General features: G+C 42.6%; 2 protein-coding genes across 3 annotated transcripts in view; one reads left to right on the top strand and one right to left on the bottom strand.

Moving 5' to 3' along the window:
* The window catches only part of SLC6A4 (solute carrier family 6 member 4), a 29,089-nt gene extending 21,644 nt beyond the window's left edge, over window positions 1–7,445 (top strand). Inside the window, exon 13 of the mRNA XM_075014054.1 lies at window positions 1,845–7,445. Within this exon, the coding sequence (XP_074870155.1) occupies window positions 1,845–1,919 (75 nt within the window). The 3' untranslated portion in view covers window positions 1,920–7,445. The remainder of the gene's footprint in view (window positions 1–1,844) is intronic.
* The window catches only part of NSRP1 (nuclear speckle splicing regulatory protein 1), a 146,607-nt gene that overhangs the window by 79,289 nt on the left and 52,901 nt on the right, over window positions 1–14,417 (bottom strand). The gene's annotated exons all lie outside the window — the stretch shown is intronic.

The following is a 14,417-nucleotide window of genomic DNA, read 5'->3' on the forward strand; positions in this document are numbered from 1 at the left end:
AAGGTATCTCAGCTGCACACATGTATGACCAGAACTGCCTAATGACTAACTCCTACTAAGATTTCTTTTGCAAAAAAAAAAAAACCTCAGAAATTCACTGATAAACTTGCTAATGAGCATGAATGTTGCCCAGTGGTACCTTGTGACCTTTTTGAATGTTTGTTCAGCAAAACTCATAATGCCTGAAAGCCATAAACTGAAGAATTAAAAAACACACCCACACAACCTCAACTCTCTCTCTTTGGAGTTATGCCCCAGTACACCCTTAGCTCAAGCTCACACTCTATCTTTGCACAGTGCTACAAGGGAACTACCTACACATGCCCAACACTCATATGCTAAGCTAACTCTATCTGCTAAATGTTATAACCACTTTACCCTTACACACACCACATTATCTCACACTATGCTTTTGCTTACCCTTCACTAAACCTACAGACCACATCCTTCATTCAGACAGAGAATCCCCATGGCTAGGGGATCCTTGTGCCCACTGCTACACAACACAGAGCTTCAATAAGGCATAGTGTATCTCTCAAAGTACACATGGGCCTCTTTTCTTAGATTACACATACAGGTTAGGGAGAGGACTCCGACACATGCCCAGAGGGACACAGACCTCCAAAATGCCTCATATCACAATCAAAACTTTCCAAACAACCCTTCCCTTTCAATACAGCTCTACCTAATACAATGCAGGCAGCACACAGCAATCCCAAGAGGCTACTGCCAGCCCCAGGGTGGCAGGCTACTGTTGAGTGAGTGTGAACCTTAACTCTGTCTTGCCTGGTTTTCTGAATGAGTTTTGCAGAACTCAGTGTTCTGGAGGGACACAAGATACTAGTGAAATCATTATTCTGTGCTAGAGGTTTTGGTTTTGGTCGGTGAATGTTTAAGATGGTTAAGCGCTGAGAATTAGTGTTTGGTAGGGATAATACACATTGGTAAAATGCTTTAAGATCTTAAAAGAAATACACTATAAATGTGCAAGAAAGTAACAGTAGTAGTAGTGTGATGAGTGTTTACCCAACTATCCTGATTTGATCACAAGAGGTATCCTTGCATGAATTACTTCTGAATCTGTTTAGGAAGAGAAACGGGGTGCTAGACTAACACAGCTACCTTTCTGTTTGCTCTGATAGTCAGCTGAAAAAAGAGATCTCTCAGGTTTGGTCTGCACAAGGAAATTAGATCAATATATCTGTTGCTCAAGGCTATTAGAAAAACACACCCCATACCAAGCTGGGATGGAATTTGGAAACTCATTATTTATATGTAAATATCAATTCAGAGGAGATATGTTCAATAAAGTTGATAGTACAAGTAAATGATCACAAGGGCACTAATACAATCAAATTGGAAAGTAGCCTGGATGCTACCATTTATGTCAACTAAAAACAATATAAAACTTTGTGCTTCTATATCACTTTACATTTTTGAAGTGCTCTACAAATAAGCTAAGTTTTACCACACCTATGCAAGGCAGGTAAATATGTGTGTATTTTAAAAATGAGTCAAATTTTTCTTTAAGCTAAATCCAGTATCCCTTTTCAAGTAACTGCAAAGTTCTACCCAAAATTAAAATTTATGCAGCTTTTCTCTAACATCAAACAAAAAAGCAGTCATGTAACACTTTAAAGACTAACAAAATAATTTAGGTGATGAGCTTTTGTGGGACAGAACGACTGATCTGAAGAAGTGGGTCTGTCCCACAACTCATCACCTAATAAATTATTTTGCTAGTCTTTAAAGTGCTACATAACTGCTTTTTTGTTTTGCTAGAATACAGAGTAACACGACTATCTCTCTGCCATTTTCTCTAACATGTGTTTTCTTCTCAACAGCGTATTCTAAAAAGCATTACCCCGGAAACAGCCACAGAAATTCCCTTTGGGGACATCCGCATGAACGCAGTTTAAGTGAACATTTTGGGGGGAGGGGAAAAGGTGTAAAAGTTTTAACTTTCTCTGTGCTCCCCAACCCTCCATACTCCCCTTTCCAAAGAATTGAGTTTCCAGCTGAGCCAAGGAATGGGAGGGCATTTTCCATGGAGGCCCAGACAACAGCAATGTGCATCTGGAAACAGTACCTCCAGCATACAGATCCACGCATTTCAACGACATCTGCTGTGCACTTCAAACCAGACTACGTGTTCACTGCTGAACTGATTCGTTCTGAAAACATGAGGGTGTGTGTATGTGAGAGAAAGAAAACAAAAAGCAGTCAAGTAGCACTTTAAAGGCTAGCAAAATGCTACTTAAAACTACTTAAAGTGCTACCTGACTGCTTTTTGTTTTGATAGTGTATAGACTAGCACGGCTTCCTCCCTGTTACTGTTCAACTGAAAGAATGAAGTTACTCTTTGCACGGCTGTTTGAAAGTGTGTGTGTGACTCATAAACCACTATAGGATGAGTATAAGTTAAGGTTAGATTTAGAATGTCAAATCTGTGACAGTATTCCTGTATTTTTCTCAATGTGATCATCTGTATTGGACCATGTTGTATTTGCTTCTAAAGATCTCATTGCTTAAACGAAATTGAAAAATACAGGAAAATAGTTCTGACAGCCATATATTACCTGAGTAATAGGAGTTCTATAGCTTAAACATAATAGGACCATCAAATCCTCGTTCTGCTGTGGAGTAGGCAAAGAAAGACGTAGCAAACAAGCCTGAGAAGTACTGTGTATGCACACCATGTGTACAGTGGCACACACATTTGGTAGCACTTTTCCTCTTCTTTTCTAAACCACTTTTCTGCACTTTATGGACTATACCAGCTTTCATTAGTTGTTTCTCACATAAGAAGCATTCCACAAAAGAATGATCTTAAAAATTCTGGACTTCAGAAAATTCACAGCCTCTTCCCTACGCTTCTTTGAAACTAGTTACATAAAATCCTCCACTCCTCCATCTCCTAGTCACTGGTCAGCTGGCAAACATTTAAGTTATTAGAAACCGCTACACTCCCTTTCTCATTTAGCTGTGTATTCATGATGACATTTGACAGACAGACTTAGCTTATTTATTTCTTAGAAACTATAACCCAGTTGTGAATTGTTTGGTGGTCAGATGCCAGAGGCTGTACCATCATTGCTACATAGATTTCTTTTAAACTTGTTTGTGGGAATTAGCCTGTGGCTTTTCCTATAGTTTTCTGTTGCAAAACTAAAACTTAGGATAACACTTCATATTGGTTGGCACAAATATCAAGTCTAAAAATTTGTACAAAATGTGAAAATTTACTTGCTTGTGTAGTAAATAAGCTCAAAAGATAACGAAAAAGCAATGCTATTTTACTCATTCTGGGACACTGGTGAGTACAATTTTACAAAGATGAATTCTAATAACTGGATATATACTAATATTTGAAGGATTTAATTGCAAATTAAGTTCTACATACATATTAATTTATAACAGTCCATAAGTACTTAAGCCTTCTCAAGCCAGAGGGTAGGTTAAACAATGATTACTTTTGAACTTAGCTGCATTTGCTGAGTGAATTTTATGACCTTCAAATAACTATGCAGTTACACAGAAATTACTTAGATTTGCCTATGTTGAAAATAAAGGGGTTGCCATACAAGAATTCATGTAGGTGAGCATTAAGAAACTTCTGAAAGAGAAAGCTTATGCTGACACATACAAAGAACATATTTGCACAGAGGGGTTCAGCTATGCCTTTTGAATACTACAAATTTTCATCTTTTCTCCCAAGACTTTTCTGCTTATTCAGATAGAAGTCCACCTCAAATAACCTCTCCTACACTTAAGTTATAGACTCAAGAACCTTTTACTTGTAGGACTGTAACTCAACTCATTAACACAAAAATAATTTCGAGAAGGATGACATTTATTCTGTCTCGTTTAACAACAAAGGGTTACTAACAGCATGCCATTCATCTCAAAAGGGAATAATGTGTCTCAGTGCTGTGAAAAAGACAAAGTAAATCCATGTCTCAAGGGATAATGAGGTGCAAGGAATAGTTTAACAATTCACTCCTCTCGTATATTTAAAAACAGCTTCTAAGATTAATTGAATTTTTAGGACAAACATACGCAGGATTTGAGGTAACTGTAAAAATATGTCATGGGCTATTTTATAAAAATGTCTAAAATGTAATATTCAAAGTTAAAACTAATAACTAGCTAATTAGAAACCACTTGATACAACTGTTCAATGTTCAGCTTTTCTGTCATAAGTTTATTGCTGAAAATATATGTAGTGACAGGCTGAAGTGAACTGATACCTACCTATTCCCAGCATCAAATTTGGTAAGGGAGAAGCTTTAGTATCACCCTCACCCCAACCCAAAAATTTGCTCCCAGACACCTATCAAGTCCACTACTGTTAAACCTGTGCTTTAAACTTGTTTGCAAACATTTGCTCAATAAACTCACCCATCTTCTCTATTCTACCTAACTTTTGTCCAGCCAATACCAGAACTGTGAAATGTTTATTCATTTTTTTTAAATGGATAGATACTCTAAGCTGAATTGTTCCCTGAGCCAATGAGGTAGTCTCATTCAATGACAGCTTTTCCCAGCCCAAACAGCTCTGTTTAAAAAAGGATCTTTCTGTCTCTGCTTTCTAACTTACAGTGAAGTCCAGCTGCAAATATTTGAATGATTTTATTCAGGAACGAGATGGGGTTGGTTAGGGTCCATCAGAGCATTATCTAGATTGAAACTAAAGATTTCTTCCCAGGCCCTAGTACAGAAATTGAAACTCAGGATATGTTCTGGTGGTAATAACTGCAGCAGCTTCTGCTTTTTACTGGTAGGTGGAAGAGTACTGGACTCTTCAGCACTACCATTGTGGCACCACATGATAGCTTTTGAGATGTAACTGTATTTGTAAAATAATTATTCACATGCATTATTTAGACAATAGCACACAACAATCTGACCAGGGTGGATAAAATGCAAAGATTTAAAAAAACAAAGCAAAACAGAATTTCTATGTAAATGGATTTTTAAATAATCAATAAATACAACATTTTGCATTTAAAAATAACAGTTACAATTAAATCTCATCACAAGCCTACTAAACATACATGTGCAGTCTCATAAAATTAATTAATGGCTCTTGTCTCTCCAGCCTAACTACTAGCTCTCGCTGCTTGAAAGTACTGGGCTTTCCATTTCTGTTTCTCAACAGACTAAAAAGTAACATGTGCAAAGGAATCAATCTACCTTGAATCTGACACTGTGCAGGCTTGGGAAAGTCATTTGCTTTCAGTCTCAGTTTCTCAGATAAAAATTAAGATAAGCCTGCTTGCCTGTTCCACTGGAGTTCTATAAAGTCTAATGCCTTTTACCACACCTAGAAGGTAAAAAGCCCTGTAGATATGCAAAGTACTAGGGAGTAATTTTCTGCAGCTAACAGGCCGTAATTGGTGTTACCCATTTTATATCCTGAAAGAGGCAGTTGGCCTGAAATTTAAAGTTGCTGAGCATCCCTGACAAGAGTAGAACACTACCCTGACAGCTACTGAAGAAGTCCTACTTCCTTCTTAGAATTTTTCTCCTCCACTGACCAACAAAGAGTCTTAAAAATGCATGTTATCCCTAAGGAAGGTATTGGGAGGCTTTTCCAAATACAAAAGGACAACGGTGCAATTGACTGACAAAGAAGATGGACTTGATCCCATAGCAAAATCATGAATGCAGTTTGCATACAGTAAATGTAAAGTGCTACCAAAGCAGAATGGTAGCAATTTACATTCTTTTGCAAGGGCTCACATGACTACAAAAGGTGCTAGGCACCGCAGAACAACACCCCTTGCCACTGAAGAGATTTTTGGTCGATATTTTATTGTACTCAAGAAACGATGTCATTTTTCCTCTCCTTCCTGCTCTTTAATACTGATGATAACCAATGTGACTCATAGTATTAAAAGGCTGGGATGCAGCACAATCAGCTCAAATAATGCCATCATTAAACTCAACTGAGAAGTGTAATTATACTTAGAATGTGGTAATAGCACTGCTTACAGTGTGCACAATGCTTTCCAAGTCCAGATGAAAATAGAGATCCTGTAAAAATGAACATTCCGTCTTTTAAAAAACAACAACCAACCATGCAGGAGCACACCCTCTGAATCATATCCTCCTGTCTTCCCATAAAAATGATAAATTGTCCTGAGTTTTAAGGGAATAAGTCCATAAGCAGGGGAAGGAATCACAAGAAATGTTTTCTTTGCCATTAACATCTGTCCTGTGTTACGCAACTGCAGAAGGGCACCATGGTCTCATTTACAGTCTTTGGTTTCCATGGAAGGCTGAAGACTGGAAATGAAATTTCATTAAGAAATTTTTCTTCAAGCAGCACAGTGTAAATGTGGGAGTACTGTATAATATCCATCCTGTTGAAAACATGGTTTTCAGGAAATTTAATTTGCTGTTGAGATCATGATTCAGAATTCAGCTGAGCAATAAAGCTAATTTTAAAAAACTCTGGGCTCTTCACAAGAAAAATACATACTGAGGTCTTTCCACTGCATTTTTAGGAAAAAAGCAGTCAGGAAGCCTTCCAAAAGTAAATGAAAATGTACAGATCTTTTTCAGCATAATGCAGATACACCATACCCCCTACATTTAACTCTTTAAAAGCTGAGCCATCAAGTTGTTCCTGGAAACTTTTTAAATTGTAGGTTGGTTGGAGGTTTTTTAACACTGCCAGTCTTGTCACAGGGTTGATCCCCTGACAGTGTGTTAGGAAAAATCAGTCATGTCAAATCTCCTCTGACTAGCACAGAGGCAAGAAAACTGAGGCCATGTTTTCTGACCATTTATTTTTATCATTAATAGTTTATGTTCTTTTCACATTCTTCTGAAATCATTATGAGTAACCCACAATTGTCCCTCAGGTCAACAAATAGATGTAGATATCTGAATGTTACACCTTTGGCCACACCTTTAATTCAACCAAGGCCACACAGGCTTCATTGGCTGTGGAAGCATTTCAGGCAATGGATTCCTTCTCCTACTCCTTGGCTCTCCTACCATGTAACTAGAGCCACCAGTAAATCGCTATGAACAGTGATAAGGGAACTTCCAAAACCAGTTTATCTTTGTGAACTGGGAACATGTTTACCTTTCAGACTTTAATAAGAGAATTAAACTGGAGTTTTATTTGTATATTTCCTCTGACTTGCCTATGATGCACTTGCATTAACTTATGCAGCTGTTTAGTTATGAATGTTCCAAGCTGGATTGTAAGTCATCAGTATGTGCCTTGTCTTGTAAACTGTTATTGTAATAAATTTAATATCATAATAAATATGCATGTGTCTGTCCCATCTCTTGTGGGAGGTAACAGTGTGAATTCAGAAAGGCACACATTTTCCAATTACAGAATTCACTACTGACTAGACTGCCTCAACAAAATATGGTGGATCCTCTTAGCTGTTCGCATACTGACACATCCTTCCCATACTTAAACAAAACAAAAAGGCAGTCCAGTAGCACTTAAAAGACTAACAAAATAATTTATTAGGTGGTGAGCTTTCGTGGGACAGACCCATTTCTTCAGACCATAGCCATACAAAGCTCACCACCTAATAAATTATTTTGTCAGTCTTTAAAGGGCTACTGGACCACCATTTTGTTATGACAGAATATAGACTAACACGACTATCTCTCTGACTATCCTTAAACAAACTACACCATAGTACGAAATTTCATGACATTCGTTTAACAGAAATTACAAAAGCAAACTCCTCCACATTTGAAATAGATGCTTAGTTGCTCAATAAACTTATTTAAGATATTTGTGAATTGACATGAGTTTGCACATAGCATTTTAAATTTCCACTTTCATCTCTGTAAAGGTAAGTCTGCTGAACATAATATCAGGGAAGCAGTTAGAATGATGCCACTACAATTGAGTGCTCAAGTTTGATTAACATGTCCATTCATGACGTATGCCAGGAATATTAAATGTCACTCTTTTCAGACAATTCAGCTTAAGGTTTTGTATTGACTTAAACCTAGTGTACGCAGGTGCAACTTCATTGGAATTGAAGTGTAACAGGAATTTGGCCCAAAGTTTTCCATCACTATGAATCTGCACCCCATTTTTATCGCCTTTGCATTCTGACACTTAGCTGAGGATGTGAAAGAACCAAAGCTATATCCCATTTTAGTACTGAACTTTTACAGACAGAAAAGGTGTTTTATTTGTAGCTGAGATAACCAAAGCCTTGGCAGGCAATGCCTTCTCAACACACTCCCTTTTGTGGAAAATGTTTAATTCATTGTAAACAGAACTGTCGAAGGACCAGTCCGCTCATTTGTTGCTTCCCACCATGCTGTTTGCTACTGCTAACATTTTTTTCTATCCATTGAGTAGGTGTATAGAAATGAATGTCCTTTCTCCCCTGCCTGCATTAATGAAACAAAACTAGGGTTACCCAAAAAAGCAAAATACCCTATTAAACATGATTAAAATGCACTGAAATTGATTTATAAAAGCCTGAGGTTAGGTGATTTTGGTCAGGTCAGAAACATTTTAAAAGCAGGAGGGTGGAAAATTAGGCAGGGCTCATAAGACAGAAAAATGGTGACTTAGATAAAGAGTCAGAAGATAAAATACTAGGGCTTGTTCTGGCTTAGCCTGGGGACATTCTAACTGATGGCGGGACAGCTGGCCACACCATGCTCTAGTTCAGTGCTGTCACACTGATAAGACAGCTTGTGATTTTCCTGCAAACTGTAAAAGCAAATATATCACCAAGATTAAAGTAGGCAAAGCCCAATTCCAGTCTGAGAAACATTTTATGGCATACTGATAAAGGAGTAATGAAGGTTCTCGCAACATTTCCCAAAGCTGACAACAGCACTGGCTCGCCAGCTGTTCCTAAACATGTACAATGTGAGCTTTCTTGACAATCATTTTTAAATTTGACAAATTCAGCCATGTCAGTGCAATGCTTTCCATCCTCCTGAGCAGGAAATGACCTGTTCACAAAATATTAGGTAATCAATTCTCTATTTGAGGAATCTCTGGAGTTTGCAAGAGTTATATTTAATGCCACTCATAGTGTGTTTCAGGTCTTCATGACTGGAATATACAAACCTCTTTCCCAGCACTTCAAAACAGTCAGAGATATTTAGAACAATAGATCAGTTCCTATCTTTCTAATCAAGCACTAATAGATGAATTTCAGGTTATTTACTGAGGATTATTAAGGAGAAAATTATCCAAAGTGCAGTTGATGGTATTAATCCCTGGAAAATGCTTTGCTCCAAATTCCTTGTTGCTGCCATGAAAACTGAGTACACAAGGAACACAAATATAAGGACATTTTATTGTTGATATAGTTACCAACAAGCCTTTACAGAGCATTTGAGCACAAATGTCCCCTACAATGGATTGTGTCCAATTACCTACAATAGGTAGGAAATCATCTCTCAGCATTCCATTTGTTTCCTAAATCTCTTACATGTCTCGCTCTCTAGAACGGTGCCTGTAATGGACAGGAACAGAGATGGGACCAGGAGATGGAAGCAAGTATAGGAAGGATTATGGTATTCAGTACCATAACCTACTTTTTCAAAAATGCACCCTGATTTTCAAGAGCACTTTATGATTGCATTTATAAATCATGTTAAATTTCAGATCTTTGCATTTAAGGTTCACGTGGCACAATGCCATGTTCAACGTCATAAAATGGCCTGGCTAAAATCTAAGGACCTAACTAAAGCATTTTGCCAGGTAACTAAGGCAGATAACCAAGAAGAGGAGTATCAAGAGCATTTCCACACTTTTCTCCTAAAATTATCCCCCATGGATTCCCTTTTTGAATAGTAACTAAGTAGGGGGAAATGAATAGGCACTTGACACAAGAAGAATGTCTAGCAAATGTGTACATTTCAAGAAGGAAATTCAGAAAAGATTTACACAACATAAAACTGAGTAGCACAGCAGTGAGGAAAGAGAAGTTACTCACCGTAGTAACGATGGTTCTTCGAGATGTGTCCCCGTGGGTGCTCCACAATAGGTGTCGGGCTCGCCCGGCGCCGCAGATCGGAATTCTTCCAGCAGTTTCTCCTGGATTGCGCATGCGCCGGCGCGCGCCACTCCCTTGCGTGTCCCCGGCCACGTGCGCGATCCGGTCCCCGCCAGTTCCTTGACCAACCGCCTTGGATGCTCCTGAAAAACACTAAACAGAGATCCGAAGCAGGGAGGATGGGCGGGTGGTGGAGCACCCACGGGGACACATCTCGAAGAACCACTGTTACTACGGTAAGTAACTTCTCTTTCTTCATCGAGTGTCCCCGTGGGTGCTCCACAATAGGTGACTACCCAGCAGTAACCCAAGTAAGGAGGTGGGTAATCGGTTTATGTGCAGCTTGCCCCCGAAAGGACTGCTGTCGAGAGGCGGGTATCCTCTTGGTATACCCGATGTAGTGCATAATGTTTGGCGAAGGTATCACAGGATGACCAGGTCGCCGCTCTCCAGATGTCTTTTAACGCGATGCCCTTGAAGAAGGCTGTTGACGCCGCCACCGCCCTGGTGGAGTGAGCCCTAGGCGGGGCCAGCAAAGGAGTCTTTCGAAGTTCGTAGCACATTTTTATACAGGACACAATGTGCTTTGAGATTCTCTGTGAAGAGAGACCTTCTCCTTTTGACCTGGGAGCGAGAGAGACTAGAAGTCTGTCCGTTTTCTGGAAGGACTTAGTTCTGTCTATGTAGAAGGCCAACACCCTCCTCACATCCAGGAGATGCAGGCGTGCCTCCTTGCTGGAGCTGTGAGGCTTCGGGTAAAACGAGGGTAAAACTATTGGTTCGTTAAGGTGGAACTCTGAAGAAACTTTCGGAACAAAGGCTGGGTGCAGCCGTAAAGTTACCGCCTCCTTTGAGAATACTGTGCAGGGTGGCGTTGCCATAACTGCTGCGAGCTCACTCACCCTGCGAGCTGACATAATTGCAAGGAGGAATGTTGTTTTTATCGTAAGGAGACGTAGGGGAACTGTGGCTAAGGGTTCAAATGGTGAGCCCGTTAGCATGCTGAGCACCAAGTCCAAATTCCACGATGGTGGAAGCGGTCTCCAAGGGGGGTACAGGTTTACCAGCCCCTTCAGGAACCTGGTAACAATAGGATGGGCAAATACCGTGGGCCCCTCCTCTGCATGCTGAAAAGCAGATATAGCGGTGAGGTGGACTTTTAGCGAGGATAGGGAAAGCCCGCCCCTCTTGAGGTCCAGTAAGTATTCTAGTATTACAGGTATAGGAACGTCAAGGGGCGCTAACTGCGTGGCGGAACACCAGGCAGTGAATCGAGTCCATTTCTGCTTGTAGGTCTTCCTGGTGGAGGTCCTTCGGCTACTTTCCAGGACTTGTTGTACTCCCTCCGTACATGTGCTTTCTAGGGAGCTGAGCCATGGGTTAGCCATGCTTGTAGGCGCAGACCTTGAGGGTGTGGGTGCACTATGGACCCCTGGGCCTGTGTGAGTAGGTCCGGCGCCACCAGAAGGGGGAGCGGTGGGTGGTCCGACATGCGCAGAAGCAAGGGGAACCATTGCTGTCAATCCCACGCTGGGACTACTAGAATCATGCAGGCTCTCTCCCTTCTGGCTTTCTGCAAGACCTTGTGGATGAGCACTGTGGGGGGAAACGCATAAAGTAGGGGGCCCTTCCATGAAATTGCGAATGCGTCCCCCAGGGACTCCTGCCCCAATCCTGCCCTGGAGCAGTACCGGGGGCACTTCTTGTTGTGCTGAGTGGCAAACAGGTCGATCTGGGGAAACCCCCATGTGTGAAAGATCGGTCGTAGCAGATCGGAGCGGATCTGCCATTCGTGCATGAGTGCGAAGTGCCTGCTCAGCTGGTCCGCTTTCACATTGTGAGCTCCCAGCAAATACGAGGCTTTCAACGTTATCTTGTTGGCGACGCACCGGTTCCACAGCCGAACTGCTTCCGCACGTAGGGCACGGGATCAGGCTCCTCCTTGTCGATTCATATAAAACATAGTGGAGGTATTGTCTGTATTGATCCCGACTACTTTGCCCTGTATGTGGTCTCGAAAATGTTTGCAGGCGTTGAACACTGCTCTGAGCTCCAGTATATTTATGTGCAGTGACTGTTCCGCAGGGGACCATAGTCCTTGCGTCACCTTGTCGCCGATGTGTGCTCCCCATCCTATGTGGGAAGCATCAGTAGTAAGAAAAATAGAGATTTGTGGTTGGTGAAAGGGTACCCCTGTTAGCAGGTTCTTGGGGTTTACCCACCACTGCAGGGATCTGTGCACCTCTGTCGTGGGCGATACCACCCTGCGGATAGTGTGGGATGCCGGTTTGTAGACGCTCGCCAGCCAATGTTGTAGGCTGTGCATGTGCAATCTGGCATTCTGCACCACAAACGTCAACGTCGCCATGTGGCCCAGCAGCTGCAAGCACGTTAAGACCGGCACCGTGGGGCTGTATGTAATGACTTGCGCCAGCGAACTGATGGCGCGAAAGCGGGCATCGGGTAGATACACCCTTGCTGTAATAGAGTTTATACGTGCCCCTATAAACTCTATGTCTTGTGTAGGGTCGGTCTTTGACTTCGCAAGGTTGATGACTAGGCCCAGCGAAGAAAACGTGTTTGCTGTTACGCGTATCATGCGTAGGACCTCTACCTTCGAGGCCCCTTTCAATAGGCAGTCGTCCAGATATGGGAATATAAATACCCCGTCTGTGCAGGTAGGCTGACACCACTGCCAGGGTTTTGGTAAAGACTCTGGGGGCCGAGGAGAGGCCGAACGGGAGAACCTTGTACTGGAAATGCTCCTTGCTGACCATAAAACGGAGGAAGCGCCTGTGCGCCGGGGGGATCGTTATATGAAAGTAAGCATCTTGTAAGTCGAGGGCTGCAAATCAATCTCCATCGTCCAGTGCCATGAGTATGGAGGCGACTGTGATCATCCGAAAACGTTGTTTGCGCAAGTACCGAATGAGGCCCTGAAGATCTAAGATGGGCCTCCAGCCTCCTGTTTTCTTCTTTGTGAGGAAGTAGCGTGAATAAAAGCCTTTCCCCTGGAATTGCTCCGGCACTCTTTCCACTGCCCCTATGAATATAAGATGATCCACCTCCTGTTTGAGTCTCGCCTCGTGGGAAGCGTCCGTGAGGAGGGGCCTGGGAGGAGGTTTCGGCGGTGGGAGCGACTGGAAGGGGATCGCGCAACCTGTGGCTATGATCTCCAGTACCCATTTGTCTGCGGTGATCTTTTGCCATTGGGAGTGAAACGGTCGGAGGTGATGATGGAACACGAGCTGGGAATGGCATTGCGCGATGGTAGTGATAGTGTAGCCCTCGACATGCCCGTCAAACTTGTTGCCTTTGGGCCTGCCCCGAGGATGCACGGCTTTGTTGAGAACGTCGCCTGGGAGTTCTGTACTGTTGCTGCTGTTGATATCGCCCTTGGTCGTAGCCCCATTGGTACTGAGCACCCTGTGGTTGGTACGGGTATCATCTTTGCTGAGGGTAATACTTTTTCTTCCTATATGGAGGGGTATAAATACCCCAAGTTCTTAGTGTAGCTCTGGAGTCCTTACTGGAGTGGAGGACTAAGTCAGTTGAGTCTGCAAACAACTTCTGCGTGTCAAAGGGAAGATCCACAATCTTCGCCTGCAGATCCCTCGGGATACCCGATGTCTGGAGCCAGGGTTCTCTACGCATGACCACTGCTGTAGCCGTTGAGCGTGCCGCCGTGTCCGCCATGTCCAGGGCGATCTGGACTCCTGTCCTCGAAGTCACGTAGCCCCCTTGCACAATTGCCTTTAGCACCGGCTTCTTATCTTCCGGAAGCGAATCCATGAGAGAAGTAAGCCTGGAGTAATTATCAAAATTATGGTTCGCTAGATGTGCTGCATAGTTTGCCATTCTCAATAGCAGGGTGGAGGAGGAATATACCTTCCTGCCAAACAGCTCTAGCTTCTTGGCATCTTTGCCTGAACCCCCCGATTTGTACTGAGAAGTCTTTGATCTCTGCTGAGACGATTCTACCACGAATGAGTTTGGTTGTGGGTGACTAAAAAGGAACTCCATGCCCTTCGCCGGGACGGAGTACTCCTTATCCGCTCTCTTGTTCATAGGCGGAGCGGAGGCCGGGGTCTGCCATACGGTAGTGGCTGCCTCCATAATGGCTTCGTTGAGCGGGATAGCGATTTTGGATGAAGCCGGGGGTCTCAAATTTTTCAGGAGTTTGTGATATTTCCCCTGCACTTCTGCCGTTTGGATGCCTTGCGTAAAAGCCACCCTTTTAAACAGCTCCTGAAACTGTTTGAGGTCATCCGGGGGAGCAACGTCCCCGGGGGCCGTGGCCTTGTCAGGGGAGGACGAGGAGGAACCACTAGGGTAAACCTCCCTCGAACTCTCAGGTTCCTGCGGCCAATGGTACACCCGCTTGCTGGAGGATTGCGAAGG

The sequence above is a fragment of the Carettochelys insculpta genome, chromosome 19, assembly GCF_033958435.1.
Source record: "Carettochelys insculpta isolate YL-2023 chromosome 19, ASM3395843v1, whole genome shotgun sequence".
NCBI classification, from domain to species: domain Eukaryota; kingdom Metazoa; phylum Chordata; order Testudines; family Carettochelyidae; genus Carettochelys; species Carettochelys insculpta.